This window comes from Tachyglossus aculeatus, assembly GCF_015852505.1.
Source record: "Tachyglossus aculeatus isolate mTacAcu1 chromosome 12 unlocalized genomic scaffold, mTacAcu1.pri SUPER_6_unloc_1, whole genome shotgun sequence".
NCBI lineage: Eukaryota > Metazoa > Chordata > Mammalia > Monotremata > Tachyglossidae > Tachyglossus > Tachyglossus aculeatus.
The window spans coordinates 17,617,776-17,638,577 of NW_024044828.1; the positions used below are offsets into that span (position 1 = coordinate 17,617,776).

The 20,802-nt window shown below is 48.3% G+C and overlaps 1 protein-coding gene and 1 non-coding gene across 2 annotated transcripts; both read right to left on the reverse strand.

Moving 5' to 3' along the window:
• Positions 1 to 12,045: 12,045 nt before the first annotated feature.
• PSMB5 (proteasome 20S subunit beta 5) lies at positions 12,046 to 18,955 on the reverse strand. Its single transcript, XM_038741294.1, has 3 exons — positions 18,749 to 18,955; positions 15,626 to 15,932; positions 12,046 to 12,455 (listed from the first exon to the last, which is right to left on the reverse strand). Exons 1-3 carry the CDS (start codon positions 18,950 to 18,952, stop codon positions 12,169 to 12,171), a joined length of 798 nt encoding a protein of 265 aa, XP_038597222.1. The 5' UTR covers positions 18,953 to 18,955; the 3' UTR covers positions 12,046 to 12,168.
• On the reverse strand, positions 16,167 to 16,255 carry TRNAK-UUU. The gene has a single exon. It is a non-coding gene; the product is annotated as a tRNA-Lys (tRNA).
• Positions 18,956 to 20,802: the final 1,847 nt, after the last annotated feature.

Below are 20,802 nucleotides of genomic sequence, written 5' to 3' on the forward strand. Positions count from 1 at the left end.
CTGCTCACCCTGACTTTTTCCTCCTCTCAGGCTTCTACTTCTTGCCCCTGCCCATTACCCTCAGCACCTCTCTCTCCCCAGCCTGCTCACCCTGACTTTTTCCTCCTCTCCTCTCTCCCTCCTGGCCCTGCCACCTTCTGCACCTCCTCTCAGGCTTCTACTTCTTGCCCCTGCCCATTACCCTCAGCATCTCTCTCTCCCCAGCCTGCTAACCCTGACTTTTTCCTCCTCTCTTATCTCCCTCCTGGCCCTGCCACCTTCTGCACCTCCTCCCTCCTCTCAGGCTTCTACTTCTTGCCCCTTCCCATTACCCTCAGCACCTCTCTCTCCCCAGCCTGCTCACCCTGACTTTTTCCTCCTCTCCTCTCTCCCTCCTGGCCCTGCCACCTTCTGCACCTCCTCTCTCCTCTCAGGCTTCTACTTCTTGCCCCTTCCCCATTACCCTCAGCACCTCTCTCTCCCCAGCCTGCTCACTCTGACTTTTTCCTCCTCTCCTCTCTCCCTCCTGGCCCTGCCACCTTCTGCACCTCCTCCCTCCTCTCAGGCTTCTACTTCTTGCCCCTTCCCCATTACCCTCAGCATGTCTCTCTCCCCAGCCTGCTCACCCTGATTTTTTCCTCCTCTCCTCTCTCCCTCCTGGCCCTGCCACCTTCTGCACCTCCTCCCTCCTCTCAGGCTTCTACTTCTTGCCCCTGCCCATTACCCTCAGCACCTCTCTCTCCCCAGCCTGCTCACCCTGACTTTTTCTTCCTCTCTTCTCTCCCTCCTGGCCCTGCCACCTTCTGCCCCTCCTCTCCTCAGGCTTCTACTTTCATTCATTCATTCAATCGTATTTATTGAGCACTTACTGTGGGCAGAACACTGTACTAAGCGCTTGGGAAGTACAAGTTGGCAACATACTTCCTGCCCCTTCCCCATTACCCTCAGCATCTCTCCCTCCCCAGCCTGCTCACCCTGACTTTTTCCTCCTCTCTTCTCTCCCTCCTGGCCCTGCCACCTTCTGCCCCTCCTCTCCTCAGGCTTCTACATCCTGCCCCTTCCCATTACCCTCAGCATGCCTCTCTACCCAGCCTGCTCACCCTGACTTTTTCCTCCTCTGTTCTCTCCCTCTTCTTCCTGGCCGTGCCACCTTCTGTGCCTCCTCTCCTCAGGCTTCTGCTTCCTACCCCTTCCCATTACCCTCAGCATTTCTCTCTCCCCCGCAGCCTGCTCACTCTTTTTCCTCCTCTGTTCTCTATGTTCATGTTCTTTTTCTTTCTCTCTCTCTCATACTAATAACAGTTACAGTACTCGTTAAGTGCTTACTATGTGCCAAGTACTGTTCTAAATGATGGAGTATATATAACTTAATTGGGTTGGACGCATTCCCTGTCCCAGATGGGGCTCACACTCATCCCCATTTTACAGATGAGGTAATTGAGGCATAGGGAAGTGAAGTGACTTGCCAAGGTAACACAACAGACGTGGCAGAGCTGGGATTAGAACCCAGGTCCTTCTGACTCCCTATCCACTAATTGTGTCTCTCTCTGTCTCTTTTCCCCACCAAATAGTAATAAATTCATGCCCAAATCAACAAACACAAGCACCCAAATTTCTAAGGCTTCCCAAAGTTTATCTGATTCAGGGCTTGGCAACCATTTTCATCTCTCAGGTGGCTCCCAAAGAATCCACTATTTGGGGCTCTCTTCAATCAATAGATCAATGATATCTATTAAATACTTACTGTGTGCGGACCACTGTACTAAGCACTTGGGAGAGGATAATATAAGAGTTGGTAGATATGGTCCCTGCCCACGACGACTTTACGGACTTCCTGCCGGGTGGTTGCTCCCCATCTTCCATCATTTGGATGGCTACTGGTGCTCCTCATGATTTACCAGACACACACCCACATAACATCATGTGTGTTTGCATCAATTGGTCAAAGCTCCTCTGTGATCAGCTGACCCCAGACCATTCTGAGGGTGGGGTGGTGAACTCCTGACCCTCCTTCCACTTGCTCCAAGCTTCTCCCAGATCCCTCTGAATCCAGACCCCACTTCCAAGCCAACAGTTCTTGATTTTTTTTTCAGGGATCTTAGGCCAATGCTTCTGAATGCCTTAACTTTTCACACTATAAAATGGGGATACAATTCCTGTTCTCCCTTCCCCTTGACTAAGCACTTAGTACAGTGCTCTGCACACAGTAAGCACTCAATAAATACAATTGAATGAATGACTGTGAGCCCCATATAAGACAGGCACTGTGTCCAACCTGCTTATCTTGTATCTACCCCAGTGCTTGGTACTTAGTAAGTGCTTAACATACCATATTATTATTATTATTATTATTAATAAGAGGGTATCCATCCTTGGGTAAGGAACCAATCCTCCACTTGTAACATCATTTCTAATAGAAAATTAGTTCCAATTTATGATAACTGAATTCCTTAGAATGAGGTCCTAAATTCAGGTGGCCAGTTTTTGCTTTGCTGGACTGTCCAAGCCCATTTTTACAAATCTAGTTTCCCATTCAAATGCCCAGCTACCACAACCCTAACTTTCATGATTCATATGTTTGTAGATTATTATTATTATGGTATTTGTTAGGCACTATGTGCCAAGCACTGTTGTAAGCACTGGGGGAGATACAAGGTAATCAGGTTGTCCCATGTGGGGCTCACAGTCTCATTTTACAGATGAGGTAACTGAGGCACAGAGAAGTTAAGTGACTTGCCCAAGGTCAGACAGCAGACAAGTGGCGGAGCCGGGATTAGAACCCACAACCTCTGACTCCCGAGCCCGTGCTCTTGCCACTAGGTCATGCTGCTTCCCCATCTGTCTCCCCCATTAGAGTATAAAGTCCTAGAGGGCAGGGACTGTCTGTTGTCCTTTTCCAAGTGCTTAGTATAGGGCATAAATCCAGGGGATATCCAATAAATATCACCACTACTCCTATTAATAGGACTCCCATTCTAGTGGCTTTTTAAAACATGCATTTAGCCTTCAACTGGAACTTAAAATTCCAGTGGCATTAACTCTTTTACTATCCCTCAGTATGTTTTTCTCAACTTTTCACAACACAGCTGGCTGCACGATGAGATATGCATGGTGTGGTCTACATGTGGGTGCCCAGTAAATATTAACAGAAGCTATACAAGGAAATCCAAATTCTGTGAACAAAAGCATTAAGAGTAACAGCACTGCTTGGATGGAGAGATAGAAAAAATCCACACCTCACGATTCTATTTGCCAGTTTTTCTCTTTTCGGGGGAGACAAATAGAAGTTGCTTGTTGTTTGGAGACAAACAATTAATCAAACCTATAGAAGGATGAGTTTTACCATCATTCTGGTGTCAGGGAGAAATAGGACAGAAAGACACGGGACGGGGCCCCAATATAAGACTCCACGGGACACATTTTAATTATAGCGCTATGACAGCAGAAGCCACAAAGTTGCCAGTTCATTTATTTTTTTGAGCTTCATTGTCTCTCCATTGCACTCTTTGAAAATATTCCTTTAGCCTTGAACTTTCAGGCTAAAGCCAGATTAGTGCCGCAAGACGCATTTTGGGGGAAAGTTTGCACAAAGCTCAGGGAAGAATAAGAAGGAAAATACACATTTTCCACATTAAAATTTCAGAGGTTTTGCAGCAAAAAAAATCCAGTCATCTTTAAACAGATTCACAGTGGGGGAAAACAGCTGCTTGGCTGCCTTTGAAAAAATCTGATTTCTTTGTTTTTAAACTGCTTCTGTTCAACGGCCTTCCCAAAGGGCAGATTCCCTGGGAGTGACCCGGATAAGTGCCTGACAGCTGTAAGTAATAATAATTAATAACTATGGTGTTTGTTAAGCACTTACTATGTGTGGGGCACATCTAATGCTGGGGTAGATACAAGGTAATTGGGTTGGACACAGTCCCTCCCCAACAGAGGGCTCACAGTCTTAATCCCCATTTTCCAGATGAGGTAACTGAAGCACAGAGAAGTGAAGTGACTTGCCCGAGGCCACACAGCAGAGAAGTGGCAGAGGCAGGATTAGAACCCAGGTCCTTCTGACTCCCAGGCCTGTGCTCTATTCACTAGGCCACGCTGAGTAGTTCAAGACAAACGGGAAAGAGAAATTTCACAGCTCATTGAAAATGTTGGGATTATCTGGCCCCGGGGACAATGGCGAAGAGGGCAACAGAGAATTACAATCAGAATGGGGAGGAGGAGACGGGCATAGTGATGCTTTAAGAGATGTCTTTAAAAAGAGGCTAGTCACCCATTTGTACAAATTGATTTAGATGGTGGCAGACAATGGAGCACATTCATTCATTCAGTTGTATTTATTGAGCACTTACTGTGTGCAGATCACTGCACTAAGTGCTTAGTACAGGAGGCACCCAATTACTAATAAATAACTGTAGCATTTACTAAGTGCTTATTGTGTGCCAAGTTTAAAGCACTTTAAAGGCAATCACCGTGCCCTCACCTCACTACTCTCCTACTACAACCCAGACCGCACTTTGCTCCTCTACAATCTACTCACTGTACCTCAATCTCGTCTATCTTGCCACTGACTCCTTGCTCATAATAATAATAATAATAATAATGGCATTTGTTAAGCGCTTACTATGTGCAAAGCACTGTTCTAGTCCTGTCTCTGGCCTGGAATGCCCTTCCTCTTCATATCTGACAGGCAATTACTCTCCCCGCCTTCAAAGGCTTATTGAAGATACATCTCCTTCAAGAGGCCTTCCCTGATTAAGCCCTCATTTCCTCTTTTCCCACTCCCTTCTGCGTTGCCCTAACTTGCTCCCTTTAATCATCAGCCCCACAGAATTAATGGATCTATTCATAATCTATTTCTATTAGTGTCTGTCTCCCCCACTAGACTGTAAGCTCGTTGTGGGCAGAGAATGTGTCCGTTATATTGTACTCTCCCAAGCACTTAGTACAGTGTCCCGCACACAGAAAGCACTCACTAAATACAATGGACTGATTGCCAAGCACTGTTCTAAGCGCTGGAGGTAGATAAAAGGTAATCAGGTTGGACACGGTCTCTATCCCACACAGGGCTCACAGTCAAAGTAGGAAGGAGAGTAGGTATTGAATCCCCGTTTACAGTTGAGGAAACTGAGACCCAGAGAAGTGACTTGACCAAGGTCACACAGCAGACAAGTGGCAGAGAAAGTATTAGAACCCAGGTCCTTTCACTTCTGGGCCTGTGTTCTTTCCACTGGGCCACGCTAGTGCTACTGAAGGGGCGGAGAGTACCATCTTAGGGCTGATGTTCTTCCACACACTAAAATAATTTTCCTGTAAATCTCTTTGCATTACAAACTTCCTTATGAAGTCCAAGAATCCTAACTTACATGGGTTCTCAAACGTTAGTTATCAATGAATAATATTTCTTGTGCACTGTACTAAGCACTTGGCAGTGAACAAGATAGATGCGATTCCTAGAAGAGCTTAAAGTCTAGAGGGGAAGACAGATACTAAAGTAAATTAGTATCTGAAGAAGGTGGGGCTGTGAGGACTCAAGACCCAAAAATGCGGATGGGAGAATTGGGGAATACAGGACGGGAAGGCTAGAAATTAGCAGGGGGAAGAGCTCCTGGAGATATGATTCCCGTAGGATTTAGAACTGAGTTGCTCTCCTATTTAAGGGAGGAGCAACTGCCACCTACTAGACACCGTTAAGTGGAAGAAAAGTCAGAAGACATCTCAGACTCCCTTTCTAATAATTATTATTATAATTGATAATGGTATTTGTCAAGCGCCTACTATGTACCAGGTACTGTACTTACCACCAAGATAGATACAAGATAACCAGATTGGATGAAGTTGCCGTCCCTCATAGGGTTTGAAGATCAAGTAGGAGGGAGAACAGGTACATTTACATTTTACGGGCACCATTTTACAGGTACCAACCAGTTGAGTGATTTGCTGGCAGAGGCAGGATTAGAATTCAAGTCCTTTGACGCCCAGGCCCAGCTCTTTCCCCTAGGCCATGCTTCTCCCCCGACATCCTCTGGCCCCTTCTGGGGGAATAAAGACAGAAGGAGCTACGTTCTTGTTATGTTTAACTGGAGACACGGTCTCTCTCAGGGGGAGTATGTTTCACTACCTATTAGCTTCTGGCCCGCTCTTCCTCCCCCTTCCTCTCTCCATCTGTCTGTCACTGTCCTCCTCATTTTCCTCTCTCCCTCGCCGACTCCCCTTCCAGAGTCCGACTTTCGACCGATTACATCCGTCTTCCTAATCTCCATCTCACCCTCACGGTCCCTGTTCCTGCCTCCTTTTCTACCGGGCTCCGCTCCCTGTCTGTCTCTCCCCTCCTCTTCATTTGTCTCAGCCTCGCTTCTATCCATCTGTGTTTCTCTCTAAGATCTGCTTTCCCGGTGCCCCGCAGCTGGCAATAACCTTTCCTGCCTACATTAAAGTCCGTACGCTGCACTTGCTTAACAGATTGATTTTTATTTAAATTCCCCAGGAAGACAAGTGTTGTTGAAAAAAGGAAAGTTTTATCACATATCCAAGAGAGGAAAAAAAAAGAGGGGGGCAATGGGGAAAGAGGAACCCAAGCGTAAGGGAAGGAAATGAATCGTAATAATAATTGTGGTACTTATTAAGCGCTTACTATGTTCCAGGCACTGTTCTAAGTACTGGGGTAGATACAAGATAATCGGGTTTGACATAGTCCCTGTCCCACATCTTAACCCCCATTTGACAGATGAGGGAACTGAGGCACAGAGAAGTTAAGTGGCTTGCCCAAGGTCACACAGCAGATAAGTGGCAGAGCCGGGATTAGAACCCAGGTCCTTCTGACTCTCAGTCCCGTGCTCTTTCCTCTAGGCCACGCTGAGCGCTTCAATCAATCAATCGTTTTTATTGAGCGCTTACTGCGTGCAGAGCACTGTACTAAGCACTTGGGAAGTACAAGTACAAGTCGGCAACATACAGAGACAGTCCCTACCCAAGAGTGGGCTCACAGTCTAAAAGGGGGAGACAGAGAACAAAACCAAACATACTAACAAAATAAAATAAATAGATATGTACAAGTGAAATAAATAGAGTAATAAATATGTACAAGGCAGGAAGTCTAAAAGGAGTGAGATTTGGACCCAAAAGACCCAATCTTAAAGATGTCAGAGGGTCACATCTAGGAAGAAGAGCTGCATCCCATGGCAAATTGGCCTGGGATGCCATGGGTTAAGCACCTATTTGTAATTGGCACCTGATGTGAAGTCGGCGTGGGTGGATTGTGTCTGCCTGTCTGGCCAATAACCCAAGTGCAGCCATTAGAGAGCCAGCCTCAACCAGACCGGCCTCCCCCCAAACCCTATTCCCGACCCTAGGCCTATTGGAAATTAGCTAGGCACAGATAGGGGAAGGAGAGAGGGGTTTGGATAGTGCTAGCTGTAGGAGGGGAAAGGGGACATATTGTAGGGCGAGAGATGGAGGATGGAGAAGAGTCCAAATAGGGGGAGGATCCCGGACCAGGATAGCAGCAGCTAAACTCATCCAGTGTGCATTTTTAGTGCTCAGTCCTCCCTCCTCTGGCATAATTAAACCTTTCCCAAAACACTCCTGCTTCCTGAAAGGAGAAAAAGAAAGGGTGGGGAGGCACGAAACATGTCCAAAGATAAAGAAAACAGGTCTTGTCCACACCTCTCAGCTGGAGCAAGTGTCTAATCCCTTGCAGAGAGCCTCCTTTCATCTCTCCATCAAAAAGCCAGATTGCCCAGCCCAGTCCCGGGGTTCGGACATTTTCTACTCTTCCTTAATAATAATAATAATGGCATTTGTTAAGCGTTTACTATGTGCAAAGCACTGTTCTAAGCGCTGGGGGATACAAGGTGATCAGGTTGTCCCACGTGGGGCTCACAGTCTTAATCCCCATTTTACAGATGAGGAAACTGAGGCCCAGAGAAGTGAAGTGACTTGCCCAAAGTCACACAGCTGACAACTGGCGGAGCCGGGATTTGAACCCATGACCTCTGACTCCAAAGCCCGGGCTCTTTCCACTGAGCCATGCTGCTTCACAAAAAGGAGATTTTCCCCAGTCAAGCGTTCACCTTCCCGCACCCATGGAACAATCCTTGCTCTCCCTCCATCCCCTTCCCTTTATTTCCCAATCAATCAAGGTATTTATTGTGCATTACTATGTGCAGAGCACTATACTAAGCACTTAGGAGAGTAGATAGACACCTTCCCTGCCCACAGGGAATCTACAGTCTAGAGGGGGAGACATATGTACAGATAAATTAAGTACAGAAAAGATTAGATATGTATTGCACAAAACGGCTGTAGGGCTAAGGGAGGGGTGACTATCAAGTGCTTAGTACAGTGCCTTGGCACATAGTAAGCACTTAACAAATGCCATTATTATTATTATTATTACTGATCCAAATACATAGGTGATGCAGAAGGGAGAGGGAGTAGCGGAAATGAGGGCCTAGTTGGGAAGGCTTCAAGATGTGATCAAAATGACTCCCTCAACAGAGTCGCAACCTTCTACTTGCTGAGTTTCCGTCTCCCACGGAGGGGAAATCCCTTGCAGGTGAGGGACCGAGGCACAGAGAAGTGACTTGCTCAAGGTCACACAGCAGCCAAGTGGCGGAGCCGGGATTAGAACACAGGCCCTTCTGACCCTCAGACCCGTGTTCTTTCCAGTAGGCCATGCCGAGTGCTCCACATCAGGAAATCTAAAAGGACTTCCTTGTGAGACAGAAGCATATCTTGAGCTGTTGTACATTCCCCCGTGTTTAGTACAACGCATTGTATTCATCGATGGGTGCTCAAAAAATGCCGGTAACAGTAAAATGCCACTAATGTTACTATCACCACCACCCCCAGGTGGTTTTGACCATTTCTGGCCTGTCACTAGTTTCCCCTCTCCCTTTTTATTATTAAATTGTGAGTCCCCAAGAGGGACAGGGCCATGGTCTCATTCCCACTTCCCCAGCATTTAATCCAGTGCTCTTGCACACAATAAAGCACTCAATATGATCGAAGGCATGTCAGGAACCTTTCTGCTTTTTCCTAAAGCGCCAACACCCCAAAACTTTTAGCCTTCAATACTCACCTAAACTGAAGTGTGTGTGTGGGGGGGGATCCCTAGCTCTTAACACGCATACTCACACCCTACCCCCTCCTATGGTCAATCAAATTTACTGAGTGCTTACTGTGTGCAGAGCACTGCTCTAAGCACTTGGGAGAGTACAATATAACGGTGTAAGCCCACATGAGTTTACAGTCTAAAGAGGGAGATAGACATTGATATAAATGAATAAAATTATAGATATGTATCTAAGTGCTGGGGTGGTGGGGGATGAATAAAGCAGCGTAGCTTAGTAGAGCAGGGGCTTGGGAGTCAGAGGTCATGGGTTCTAATCCCAGCTCTGCCACTTATCAGCTGTGTGACTTTGGGCAAGGCACTTAACTTCTCTGTGCCTCAGTTACCTCATCTGTAAAATGGGAATTAAGACTGTGAGCCCCACGTGGGACACCCTGATTACCTTGTACAAACCCCAGCGCTTAGAACAGTGCTTGGCACATAGTAAGTGCTAACAAATATCATCATTATTATTATTATAAAGGGAGCAAGTCAGGGTGACGCAGAACGGTGTGGAAGAAGTGGAAAAGAGGGCTGTCAGGGAAAGCCTCCATCCTTCCTGAACTCCTCACTTCCCCAGCACTCCAGCTGTCCTCCAGCAGAGCACCAGGCTCTCTGCCTAAATTGGATTGCCCATCACCCGCCCGAAATGTTGGCATTATTGAGCCGTCGGAGGAAGGGAATTTGTCAGCCATCACTTCAGAGCCCCGGCCCCGAATCCGCCTGAGAACGGCTGGGAGGAATTAATCTTCCAGCTATTTAAGGCAATTTCTTTTCCATCATCCTTTGTCAAGAGGGCCATGCTGGGAAATGACACCGATGGAGTCCCTCAACAAGCTGCGCTCTGCTCAGCTGATGTGCGGTCACTCCCCGCTAGCCAAACAGGCCAGCACCACCAAAATCCCCCTCCCGTCCGCAACTGCGGGCCTTCCCCACGGTCACACCCGGACCTAGGCTGGCCCATCCATCCGTCGGTATTTATTGAATGCCTCCTGTAGGCAGAGCACTATACTGGGCATCCCCACTGTACACATGGTCGTGTACTGTACCTAGAGAAGCAGTGTGGCTCAATGGAAAGAGCCCGGGTTTGGGAGTCAGAGGTCATGGGTCCAAATCCTGGCTCCGCCACTTGTCAGCTGTGTGACTCCGGGCAAGTCACTTGACTTCTCTGTGCCTCAGTTACCTCATCTATAAAATGGGGGGGGGTAAGACTGTGAGCCCCATGTGGGACAACGTGATCACCTTGTATCCTCCCCAGCGCTTAGAACAGTGCTTCGCACATAGTAAGAGCTTAACAAATACCAGCATTATTATTATTATTATTATTATGAGTGCCTGGGAGGATGCAAGATTTTTTTTTTTAAATGGTACTGGTTACTGCTTACTATGTACTAGACATTATGTTAAGCACTGGGTAAGACAGAAGATAATCAGGTTGGACACAGTCCCTGTGCCACAATAACAGCAACCCTTCGGGCTCCCGGCCTTATTTTATGGATGAGGTAACAGAGGCACAGAGAAGTTGTCATTTACCCAAGGTGCCACAGCAAGGTGACGGAGTTGGAATTAGAACCCAGGTTCTTCTGACTCATTCATTCATTCAATCGTATTTATTGAGCGCTTACTGTGCGCAGAACACTGTACTAAGCGTTTGGGAAGTACAAGTCGGCAACATATAGAGACGGTCCCTCCCAGGCCTATGCTCTATCCCTAGACAACGCAATCCCTCCCCTCCAGAAGCTTAGCATCTATGAGGTCTATATGCCTCCACCAAGAGCCCATCCCCTTGACCCTTCCCTCCAAACCCACGACTGCATCAATCAATCATATTTATCAGAATCCAGTCACCCAGTAGACAAGCGGCGGAGCTAGGATTAGAACCCCCGACCTCCTGACTCCCCAGGCCCTGGCTCTATCTACAACACCGTGCTGCGTAGCGTGCAGGGCACCGTCCTAAGCGCTTGGGTCTTGAGATGGATCTGCAGAAACAGGGCTCAAGCGCTGCTCGATTGACCATTCGTCCCTGCTGTGCCGAGTCCAGGTCCGGATCGGGCCCATCTCGAAGCTCCCGGCTGTCAGGGACTCGCCAAGACAAATCTCCCTCCAGGCCAGAGTCGTTTGTTTCTCCAATCTCGCTAATTCCCAATTTCCCCGCCTTTGACAAATGCAATTAACAAACCTCGATCGGTTCCTGGCGGACAGCCCTCATCAATCAATAGCGACTGCAAGAGGCAGTGGGGGGGGGACGGCCACCCCCCAGCCCCCAAGCTGCCCCTACGCTAGGGATAGCCCCTTTGCCCTGGCCACCATCTTCACCCTCAGTTGGGCCGGACCGGTCATCGATCCCCCTGGGAGTTTCTCCTCTCCTGCTTTCAGTGGTTTCTCCCTTTAAACCACCTCCCCCGTCTCACCCCACGTCTCCTCCCCAACAGAAGGCATTGCCATCTGCCGCCACCCTTGCTCAGAGCCCCTCGGCACTTGGGGCGATAAATCAACCCCGGTCTCTGCTCGGCGGGGGCCCCCTCGCCAGAACGACGCGCCGAAGTGACGGCTCTCGGCCGCTGCCGCTCTCCCTCCTCCCTCTACGGCCCCCCCAAATCTAGGCAGGGAACCGTCCTTGTCCCCTTGTCAAGCGCTTAGTACAGTGCTCTGCACATAGTAAGCGCTCAATAAATACGATTGATTGATTGATTGTCCCCCCAAAAACAGCCACCGCCTTCTCGCCGGCATCTTTCCACCTCATCTTCCCCTGGCGGGGTACCACGTCGACCGTCTTTCCCCTCCCCCAGCCTCTCTCCCTCCTTTGTATTAGCCTCGTGAACGGGACATAATGTATTCAGACAGTCTTCACGCCACCGTTTCCTGTAATTACAGACGTCCCCCTCCACGGCTCCCGCCTCATTTGACTGTGAGAGTTCTTGGAGGAGGGTTGGCTCGGACAAAGAGACGTGACACGGGGCTGGGGTTTGGTTGTATAATGTTAACATCAGAGGAAGTTAAAAAGAAAGGAAAAAAAAAATGACCAGAGACACCGCCCCTGCAGCAGCTCAGCGGCCCTCCTTCAGGCCCACTCCCCCCTCCCCTCAGTCGGTGACTCCCTGATACTTGTCGTGCAGGTCGGCCACGTTTTCGCTGGACACGCGGATCCAGCCGTCCTCCCGGACGTGGTAGAGGTTGACCACCCCACCCGAGTAGGCGTCGCGGTAGGTGGCCTGGTAGATTGCTCGCCGGGCCAGGTCGTAGGCCGCCTCCACCTCCAGGTCGTGGGAGTAGCCCCGATCCATGACCCCGTAGGCATAGACGGAACCGGAGCCCACGGAGAAGGTGACGCCGGAGACCCGGTTCCCTTCACTGTCCACGTAGTACAGGCCTGGGACGGACAAGGGGAGAGTTAGCGGGCCACGGACCCCCTTAATGTCGTCGATTCACCCCCCCTCCCCGGGACAAAATTTCCAAAGGGTCAAACAAACAAGAGAGGGAGCGATCGAGGTCCCAAACAGTCTGGGGAGGAGGCCCAAGAAATCCCGACCCAATCCATGGAATTCTCCTTCTCCACTGGGATGGCTTGGTTCACTTTCGACAATGCCCTCCCTTCTCTGCTCCTGCTTAACCTACCCACCTGCCATCACGCACTCGCTCCAACTGCACTTTCCACTCTTCTCCACCCCCACACTCCATTTGTCTTAATAATAATAATGATGATGATGGCATTTGTTAAGTACTTGCTATGTGCCAAGCACCATTCTAAGCGCTGGGAGGGTACAAGCTAATCAGGTTGTCCCACATGAGGCTCACAGTCTTAATCCCCATTTTACAGATGAGGGAACTGAGGCACAGAGAAGTTAAGTGGCTTGCCCAAAGTCACACAGCTGACAAGTGGTGGAGCCAGGATTAGAACCCATGACCTGACTCCCAAGCCCGTGCTCTTTCCACTGAACCACACTGCTTCTCTACACATTGCCTTCTAAGTAGTCTTTGTTAAGCACTTACTATATGTCAAGCACTGCTCTAAGAGCCAGGGTAGATAAAAGTTGGTCAGGTTGGACACAGTTCTCATCCCATATGGGGCTCAAAGTCTAAGTAGGAGGGAGAACAGGTAATGAACCCCCATTTCTCAGCCGAGGAAACTGAGGCACAAAGACATTAACTGACTTGCCCCAGGTGACCCAGCAGGCAAGTGGTGGAGTCAGAATTAGAACCCAGTTCCTCCAACTCCCAGGCCTGTGCTCTCTCCACTAGGCCATGCTGTATATATGTATTTATGTTTGTATGTATTTATTACTCTATTTTATTTGTACATATTTATTCTATTTATTTTATTTTGTTAATATGTTTTGTTTTGTTCTCTGTCTCCCGGTTCTAGACTGTGAGCCCACTGTTGGGTAGGGACCGTCTCTATATGTCACCAACTGGTACTTCCCAAGCGCTTAGTACAGTGCTTTGTACACAGTAAGCGCTCAATAAATACGATTGAATGAATGAATGTTCCCCTTTTCCAGGCTATTCAATCCACTGTGCTCCCAGAAAGTCCCGGGAACCCTCCCAGAGCTCCCTCACTCAACCGTCAACTCCTTGAGAACACGGGCTTGGGAGTCAGCGGACGTGGGTTCTAGTCCCAGCTCCACCGCTTGTCTCCCATGCAACCTTGGGCAGGCCACTTCACTTCTCTGTGCCTCAGTTCCCTCATCTGTAAAATGGGGATTGAGACTGGGAGCCCCTTGTGGGACAACCTGACTACTTGTATCTACCCCAGTGCTTAGAACAGTGCTTGGCACATAGTAAGCACTTAAATACCATAATCATAATTATTATTAGGGACTATGTCTACTAGTCTCTGTACTCTCCCAAGTGCTTAGTTTAGTACAGTCCTTTGTACAAAGTAGACAGCCAATAAATACTAGTTGTCACACACACACAGATTCACAACCTAATACAGCAAATCAATCAAGCTCACGTAAGGTGGACAATGAAGCCACTTAAGACATGCAGAGTCGATCTCCCCTGGACACCTTCAAAGTCCTTCTAGGTCGAATCCTCAGTCCCTGGTAACTATTCCAGGATGTTCCCACCCCAGCCATTGGGAAATCCACATCTGGCCCACCACTCCCCTGCTTTAATTTAAATCCCACTTCCTCTGCGGCCCCATCAAGTTTCTGAAAGATTTTTAGAAGGTCAGGTAAGTTCCTCCTTCGACTGAAGGAGAAAAAAGTAAACAAATTGGGTTATTCAGCCTAGCGAAGAGAATGCGGTCTCTCGAGTGCGGAGATTATCAATCCATCAGTGGTACCTACTGAGTGTTTACTGTGTGCAGATCACTGTACTAAGCACTTGGGAGAGTACCAACTCTACAACAGAGTTGGTAGAGATGTTCCTTGCCCACCAGGAGCTTATATTCCAAAGACAATAATACAAATAAATGTTATGAATATGTACATGGGTGCTGTGGGACAGAGTGGGATGAATATCAGGTGCTTAAAGCATACAGATCTTAAGTGCATAGGTGATGCAGAAGGGAGGAGTGGGGAAAATTAATTCAATCATATTTGAGCACTTACTGTGTGCAGAGCACTGTACTAAGCGCTTGGAGAATAGGGCTTGGTTGGGGAAGTTCTCTTGGAAGAGATGTGATTTTAATAAGATTTTGAAGGTGGGTATATGAAAAGGAAGGGAGTTTCAAGCCAGTGGGAGGACATGGGTAGGTAGTCAGTGGCCAGACATAAGAAACTGAGGTGGCAATAACCATAATAATGGTATTTGTTAAGAATTTACTATGTGCCAAACACTGTACTAACTGCTGGGTAGACACGAGATAATCAGGTCCCACAGGAGACAGTCTAAGTAGGAGAACAGGTACTGAATGCCCATTTTGCAGATGACAGAACTGAGGCACAGGAAAGTTTAAGTGACTTGTCCAAGGTCACACAGCAGGTACATGGCAGAACCGGCATGAGAGCCCAGGTCCTGACCCTCAGGCCCATCCTCTTTCCACCAGGATGGGCTGCCTGGGTTTTAGCTGGAACTCAACAAGGTTAAAACAGGACTAAATTGGAAAGTGGATATCCGTCACTGTTTAGTCCCTTATTCCTGATGGACTTCGTTAATCCATTCAGGATTTAACCACAGATCCTAGCAAGGATTCAACCACTTCTGGGAGCATTTGCAATTACGTCCTACCCTTTGTGCACCTGCAGGGTTTGAAAGAAGACAGAGCCCAGCTAACCCTATCTTCACAGAGGACGGAAAAAGTAACAGCACTAGGAGAGATTTAGGTTAGAACTTCCAAACTCAACTCTCTTGGCTTGCCAACTTGAAGGAGGCTGTCTCCCCCTCTAGACTGTAAGCTCCTTGAAGGGAGGGACCATGTCTGCTTATTTTGCTATATTCTTCCAAGTGCTCAGAACAGTGATCGGCACACAATAAGTAGATTGGTCCGGGTGGAGGATGATGGATGGCTATGTAGAGGCAGGGGGATGGACAAGGTGAGCAAATAAAGAGAAAGGTGGACCAGCCACCGAGGATGGAGTGGGGGGTATCACTCACCAGGCCCCCGCTTATCCCAGCCGCAGATCATGGTGCCCATGGACAGCCCCATGCCCTTGTACTGATAGACCATGTTGGCCAGGAGCTTGGAGGCGGCCGCCACGGAGATGCGCTCCTTGTTGCGCAGCTCGTAGATGCGGCACTGTCGGGCCAGCAAGCGCTCCCAGAAGCTGCAGTCGGCCGCCCCGCCGGCCATGGTGCCCAGCAGGTAAGGGTTGATCTCGATCACCTTCTTCACCGTCTGGGAGGCGATGTAGGCCCCGGCTGTGGCGCGCGAATCCACGGCTACGATCACGCCGTGCTGAAACTGTGAGGGCGCAAGTCAATCAATCAAGCAATCGTATTTACTGAGCGCTTACTGTGTGCAAAGCACTGTACTAAGCGCTTGGGAAGTCCAGGTTGGCAACATAGAGAGACGGTCCCTACCCAACAGTGGGCTCACAGTCTAAAAGGGGGAGACAGAGAACAAAACCAAACACACTAACAAAATAAAATAAATAGAATAGATATGTAATAAATAGAATAGATATGTAGGAGGATTCGCCCCAACAGGGACTTGAACCCTGGACCCTCAGATTAAAAGTCTGATGCTCTACCGAGTTATCCGGGCTCCTGTTGAGCTATCCGGGCTCCGCAAGTCAGAACTGGTGAGGTTTCCCCGCTGCCGCGGGGAATAAATATTTATTTATTTAATATTATTTAATATTTAATTATTTTTTATTTATTTTTATTTATGTTATTATTTATTATTTTTATTTTTTATTATATTTAATTATTTAATAATATCAATATTATTATTTAATAATAACAATAAATATTTATTTATTTATTTGTGCATATCTATTCTATTTATTTTATTTTGTTAGTATGTTTGGTTTTGTTGTCTGTCTCCCCCTTTTAGACTGTGAGCCCACTGTTGGGTAGGGACTGTCTCTGTATGTTGCCAATTTGTACTTCCCAAGCGCTTAGTACAGTGCTCTGCACATAGTAAGCGCTCAATAAATACGATTGATGATGATGCTGATGCCGCCGGGCCCATATCCCACTCTGAACTTACACCCCCATCCCATCCCCCTGCGGCTTCACTTCCCCTGACCTAGTGGCCCCTCTGTCTTCCCCGACCTTTATGCCACAGGGATTTGGGCTATCCTATGTCCTGTGGGATGATGATTTTGGGTTTTTTTTTTTAGATAATCATGACAAAAACCACTTATTTATGGTATTTCTTAAGCACTTACTGTGTGCCAAGCACCGTATAAAGGGCTGGGGTAAATCAATCGTATTTATTGAGCGCTTACTGTGTGCAGAGCACTGTACGAAGTGCTTGGGAAGTACATATATACATGGTAAATACAAGCTTGTCGGATTTTGGTCCCTGTCCCATATGGGGCTCACAGTCTTAACTCATTCACTCATTCAATCGTATTTATTGAGTGCTTACTGATGATGATGTTGATGGCGGCATTTATTAGGCGCTTACTACGTGCAAAGCACTGTTCTAAGCACTGGGTAGGTTACAAGGTTATCAGGTTGTCCCACAGGGAGCTCACGGTCCTAATCCCCATTTTACAGATGAGGAAACTGAGGCACAGAGAACTGAAGTGACTTGCCCAAAGTCACACAGCTGGCAATTGTTACAGCCGGCATTCGAACCCATGACCCCTGACTCCAAAGCCCGTGCTCCTTCCACTAAGCCACAACTGAGGCAGAAAAGCTAAGGGACTTGCCCAAGGTCACACGGCCAACAAGTGGCGGAGTCGGGATTAGAACCCAGGTCCTCCTGACTCCCAGACCCGAAGCAACGTGGCTCAGAGGAAAGAGCCCAGGCTTTGGAGTCAGAGGTCATGGGTTCAAATCCCGGCTCTGCCAACTGTCAGCTGCGTGACTTTGGTCAAGTCACTTCACTTCTCTTGGCCTCAGTTACCTCCTCTGTAAAATGGGGGTTAGGACTGTGAGACCCCCGTGGGCCAACCTGATAACCTTGTAACCTCCCCAGCGCTTAGAACAGTGCTTTGCACATAGTAAGCGCTTAACAAATACCATCATTATTATTATAAGCAGCGTGGCTCAGTGGAAAGAGCCCGGGCTTTGGAGTCAGAGGTCAGGGGTTCGAATCCCGGCTGCACCACATGTCTGCTGTGTGACCTTGGGCAAGTCACTTAACTTCTCTGAGCCTCAGTTACCTCATCTGTAAAATGGGGATTGACTGTGAGCCCCACGTGGGACAACCTGATCATGTTGCATCCCCCCAGAGCGCTTTAGAACAGTGCTTTGCACATAGTAAGCGCTTAACAAATGCCATCATTATAGGGAAGCAGCGTGGCTCACTGGAAAGAGCCCGGGCTTTGGAGTCAGAGGTCACGAGTTCGAATCCCGACTCTGTCACATCTGCTGCGTGACCTTGGGCGAGTCCCTTAACTTCTCTGAGCCCCACTTACCTCATCCGTAAAATGGGCATGAAGACTGTTCACAGTGCTCTGCACACAGTAAGCGCTTAACAAATGCCATCATTATAGGGAAGCAGCGTGGAAAGAGCCCGGGCTTTGGAGTCAGAGGTCAGGGGTTCGAATCCCGGCTCCGCCACGTCTGCTGCGTGACCTCGGGCGAGTCACTTAACTTCTCTGGGCCCCAGTTCCCCCATCTGTAAAATGGGGATGAAGGCTGTGAGGCCCCCCGTGGGACCCTGTAACCTTCCCAGCGCTTAGAACAGTGCTGTGCATCATCATCATCAATCGTATTTATTGAGCGCTTACTATGCGCAGAGCACTGTACTAAGCGCTTGGGAAGTACAAATTGGCAACATACAGAGACAGTCCCTACCCAACAGTGGGCTCACGGTCTAGAAGGGGGAGACAGAGAACAAAACCAAACATATTAACAAAATAAAATAAGTAGAATAGATATGTACAAGTAAAATGAATAGAGTAATAAATATGTACAAACAGTGGGCTCACAGTCTAAAAGTCTGTGCACATAGTAAGCGCTCAATAAATGCCATCATCATCATTATCATCATGATTATTACTAGGCCAAGCTGCTTCTTGGCCTAGTCGCCCCCGTCCCGGGGCAGGGCTAGGAGGGGGGAAGCGTGGGGGAGGTGGGCCGCGCGGTGGAGATGGGCACCTTAAAGGCCAAGGTGGTGGTTCCGTGGAGCAGCTCAATGCCCGGCTCCTCCTCCTCCGCGGCGGCCCAGCTTGGGGCAGCCAGGCTCAGCCCATCCCCTGCCTTGTCCACACCCAGTTGCAAGAACTCGGAGCGACCCCCGAGCCCGAAAAAACCGGCCCCGTTCACCGGCAAAGGCCTCTCCAACACACTGGCCAACGCCATGCCTGCACCAGTAGAACGGTCCCCTCCCGCTTGGCCTATATACAACTAAGCGGCCATCTTGGATGAGGGCGGCCTGGCGATGCGCCGCCACCACGGCTTCGCTTCCTATCAAATCAACAGCCCTGGCGGCCATCTTAACTGCGGGCGGCCTCTTTGCAACACTCAACCGGAGAGAGGGGCCATCTTAACTAAGGGCAAGAATGACTATGTCCCCTCCACCCAACCCCTCCTTAAATCCCGAACCCGGAAGGGATTTAATCAATCAATCAATCGTATTTATTGACCGCTTATTGTGCGCAGAGCACTGGACTAAGCGCTTGGGAAGTACAAGTTGGCAACATATAGAGACAGTCGCTACCCAACAGTGGGTTCACGGTCTAAAAGGATCATCATCATCATCAATCGTATTTATTGAGCGCTTACTGTGCGCGGAGCACTGGACTAAGCGCTTGGGAAGTACAAGTTGGCAACATATAGAGACAGTCCCTACCCAACGGTGGGTTCACGGTCTAAAAGGATCATCGTCATCATCAATCGTATTTATTGAGCGCTTACTGTGCGCAGAGCACTGGACTAAGCGCTTGGGAAGTACAAGTTGGCAACATATAGAGACAGTCCCTACCCAATAGTGGGTTCACAGTCTAAAAGGATCATCATCATCAATCGTATTTATTGAGCGCTTACTGTGCGAGGAGCACTGGACTAAGCGCTTGGGAAGTACAAGTTGGCAACATATAGAGACAGTCGCTACCCAACAGTGGGTTCACGGTCTAAAAGGATCATCGTCATCATCAATCGTATTTATTGAGCGCTTACTGTGCACAGAGCACTGGACTAAGCGCTTGGGAAGTACAAGTTGGCAACATATAGAGACAGTCCCTACCCAACAGTGGGTTCACGGTCTAAAAGGATCATCATCATCAATCGTATTTATTGAGCGCTTACTGTGCGAGGAGCACTGGACTAAGCGCTTGGGAAGTACAAGTTGGCAACATATAGAGACAGTCCCTACCCAACAGTGGGTTCCCGGTCTAAAAGGATCATCATCATCAATCGTGTTTACTCATCATCATCATCATCAATCGTATTTATTGAGCGCTTACTATGTGCAGAGCACTGTACTAAGCGCTTGGGAAGTACAAATTGGCAACATATAGAGACAGTCCCTACCCAACAGTGGGCTCACAGTCTAAAAGGGGGAGACAGAGAACAGAACCAAACATACTAATAAAATAAATAGAATAGATATGTACAAGTAAAATAAATAAATAAATAAATAAATAGAGTAATAAATATGTACAAACATATATACATATATACAGGTGCTGTGGGGAAGGGAAGGAGGTAAGATGGGGGGATGGAGAGGGGGACGAGGGTTTATTGAGCGCTTACTGTGTGCGGAGCACTGGACTAAGCGCTTGGGAAGTACAAGTTGGCAACATATAGAGACAGTCCCTACCCAACAGTGGGTTCACGGTCTAAAAGGATCATCATCATCAATCGTATTTATTGAGCGCTTACTGTGTGCAGAGCACTGGACTAAGCGCTTGGGAAGTACCAAGTTGGCAACATATAGAGACAGTCCCTACCCAACAGTGGGTTCACAGTCTAAAAGGATCATCATCATCAATCATATTTATTGAGCGCTTACTGTGCGCAGAGCACTGGACTAAGCGCTTGGGAAGTACAAGTTGGCAACATATACAGACGGTCCCTACCCAACAGTGGGTTCACAGTCTAAAAGGATCATCATCATCAATCGTATTTATTGAGCGCTTACTGTGTGAGGAGCACAGGACTAAGCGCTTGGGAAGTACGAGTTGGCAACATATAGAGACGGTCCCTACCCA

What these genes read in the sequence shown, in the direction of transcription:
- PSMB5 (XM_038741294.1), bottom strand. Translation starts at nt 18,952, where the DNA reads ATGGCGTTGGCCAGTGTGTTGGAGAGGCCTTTGCCGGTGAACGGGGCC. An exon ending in CCACCACCTTGGCCTTTAAG is followed by an intron (nt 15,933 to 18,748) that starts GTGCCCATCTCC and finishes GCGCCCTCACAG; the next exon opens with TTTCAGCACGGCGTGATCGT. An exon ending in CTGGGATAAGCGGGGGCCTG is followed by an intron (nt 12,456 to 15,625) that starts GTGAGTGATACC and finishes TGTCCGTCCCAG; the next exon opens with GCCTGTACTACGTGGACAGT.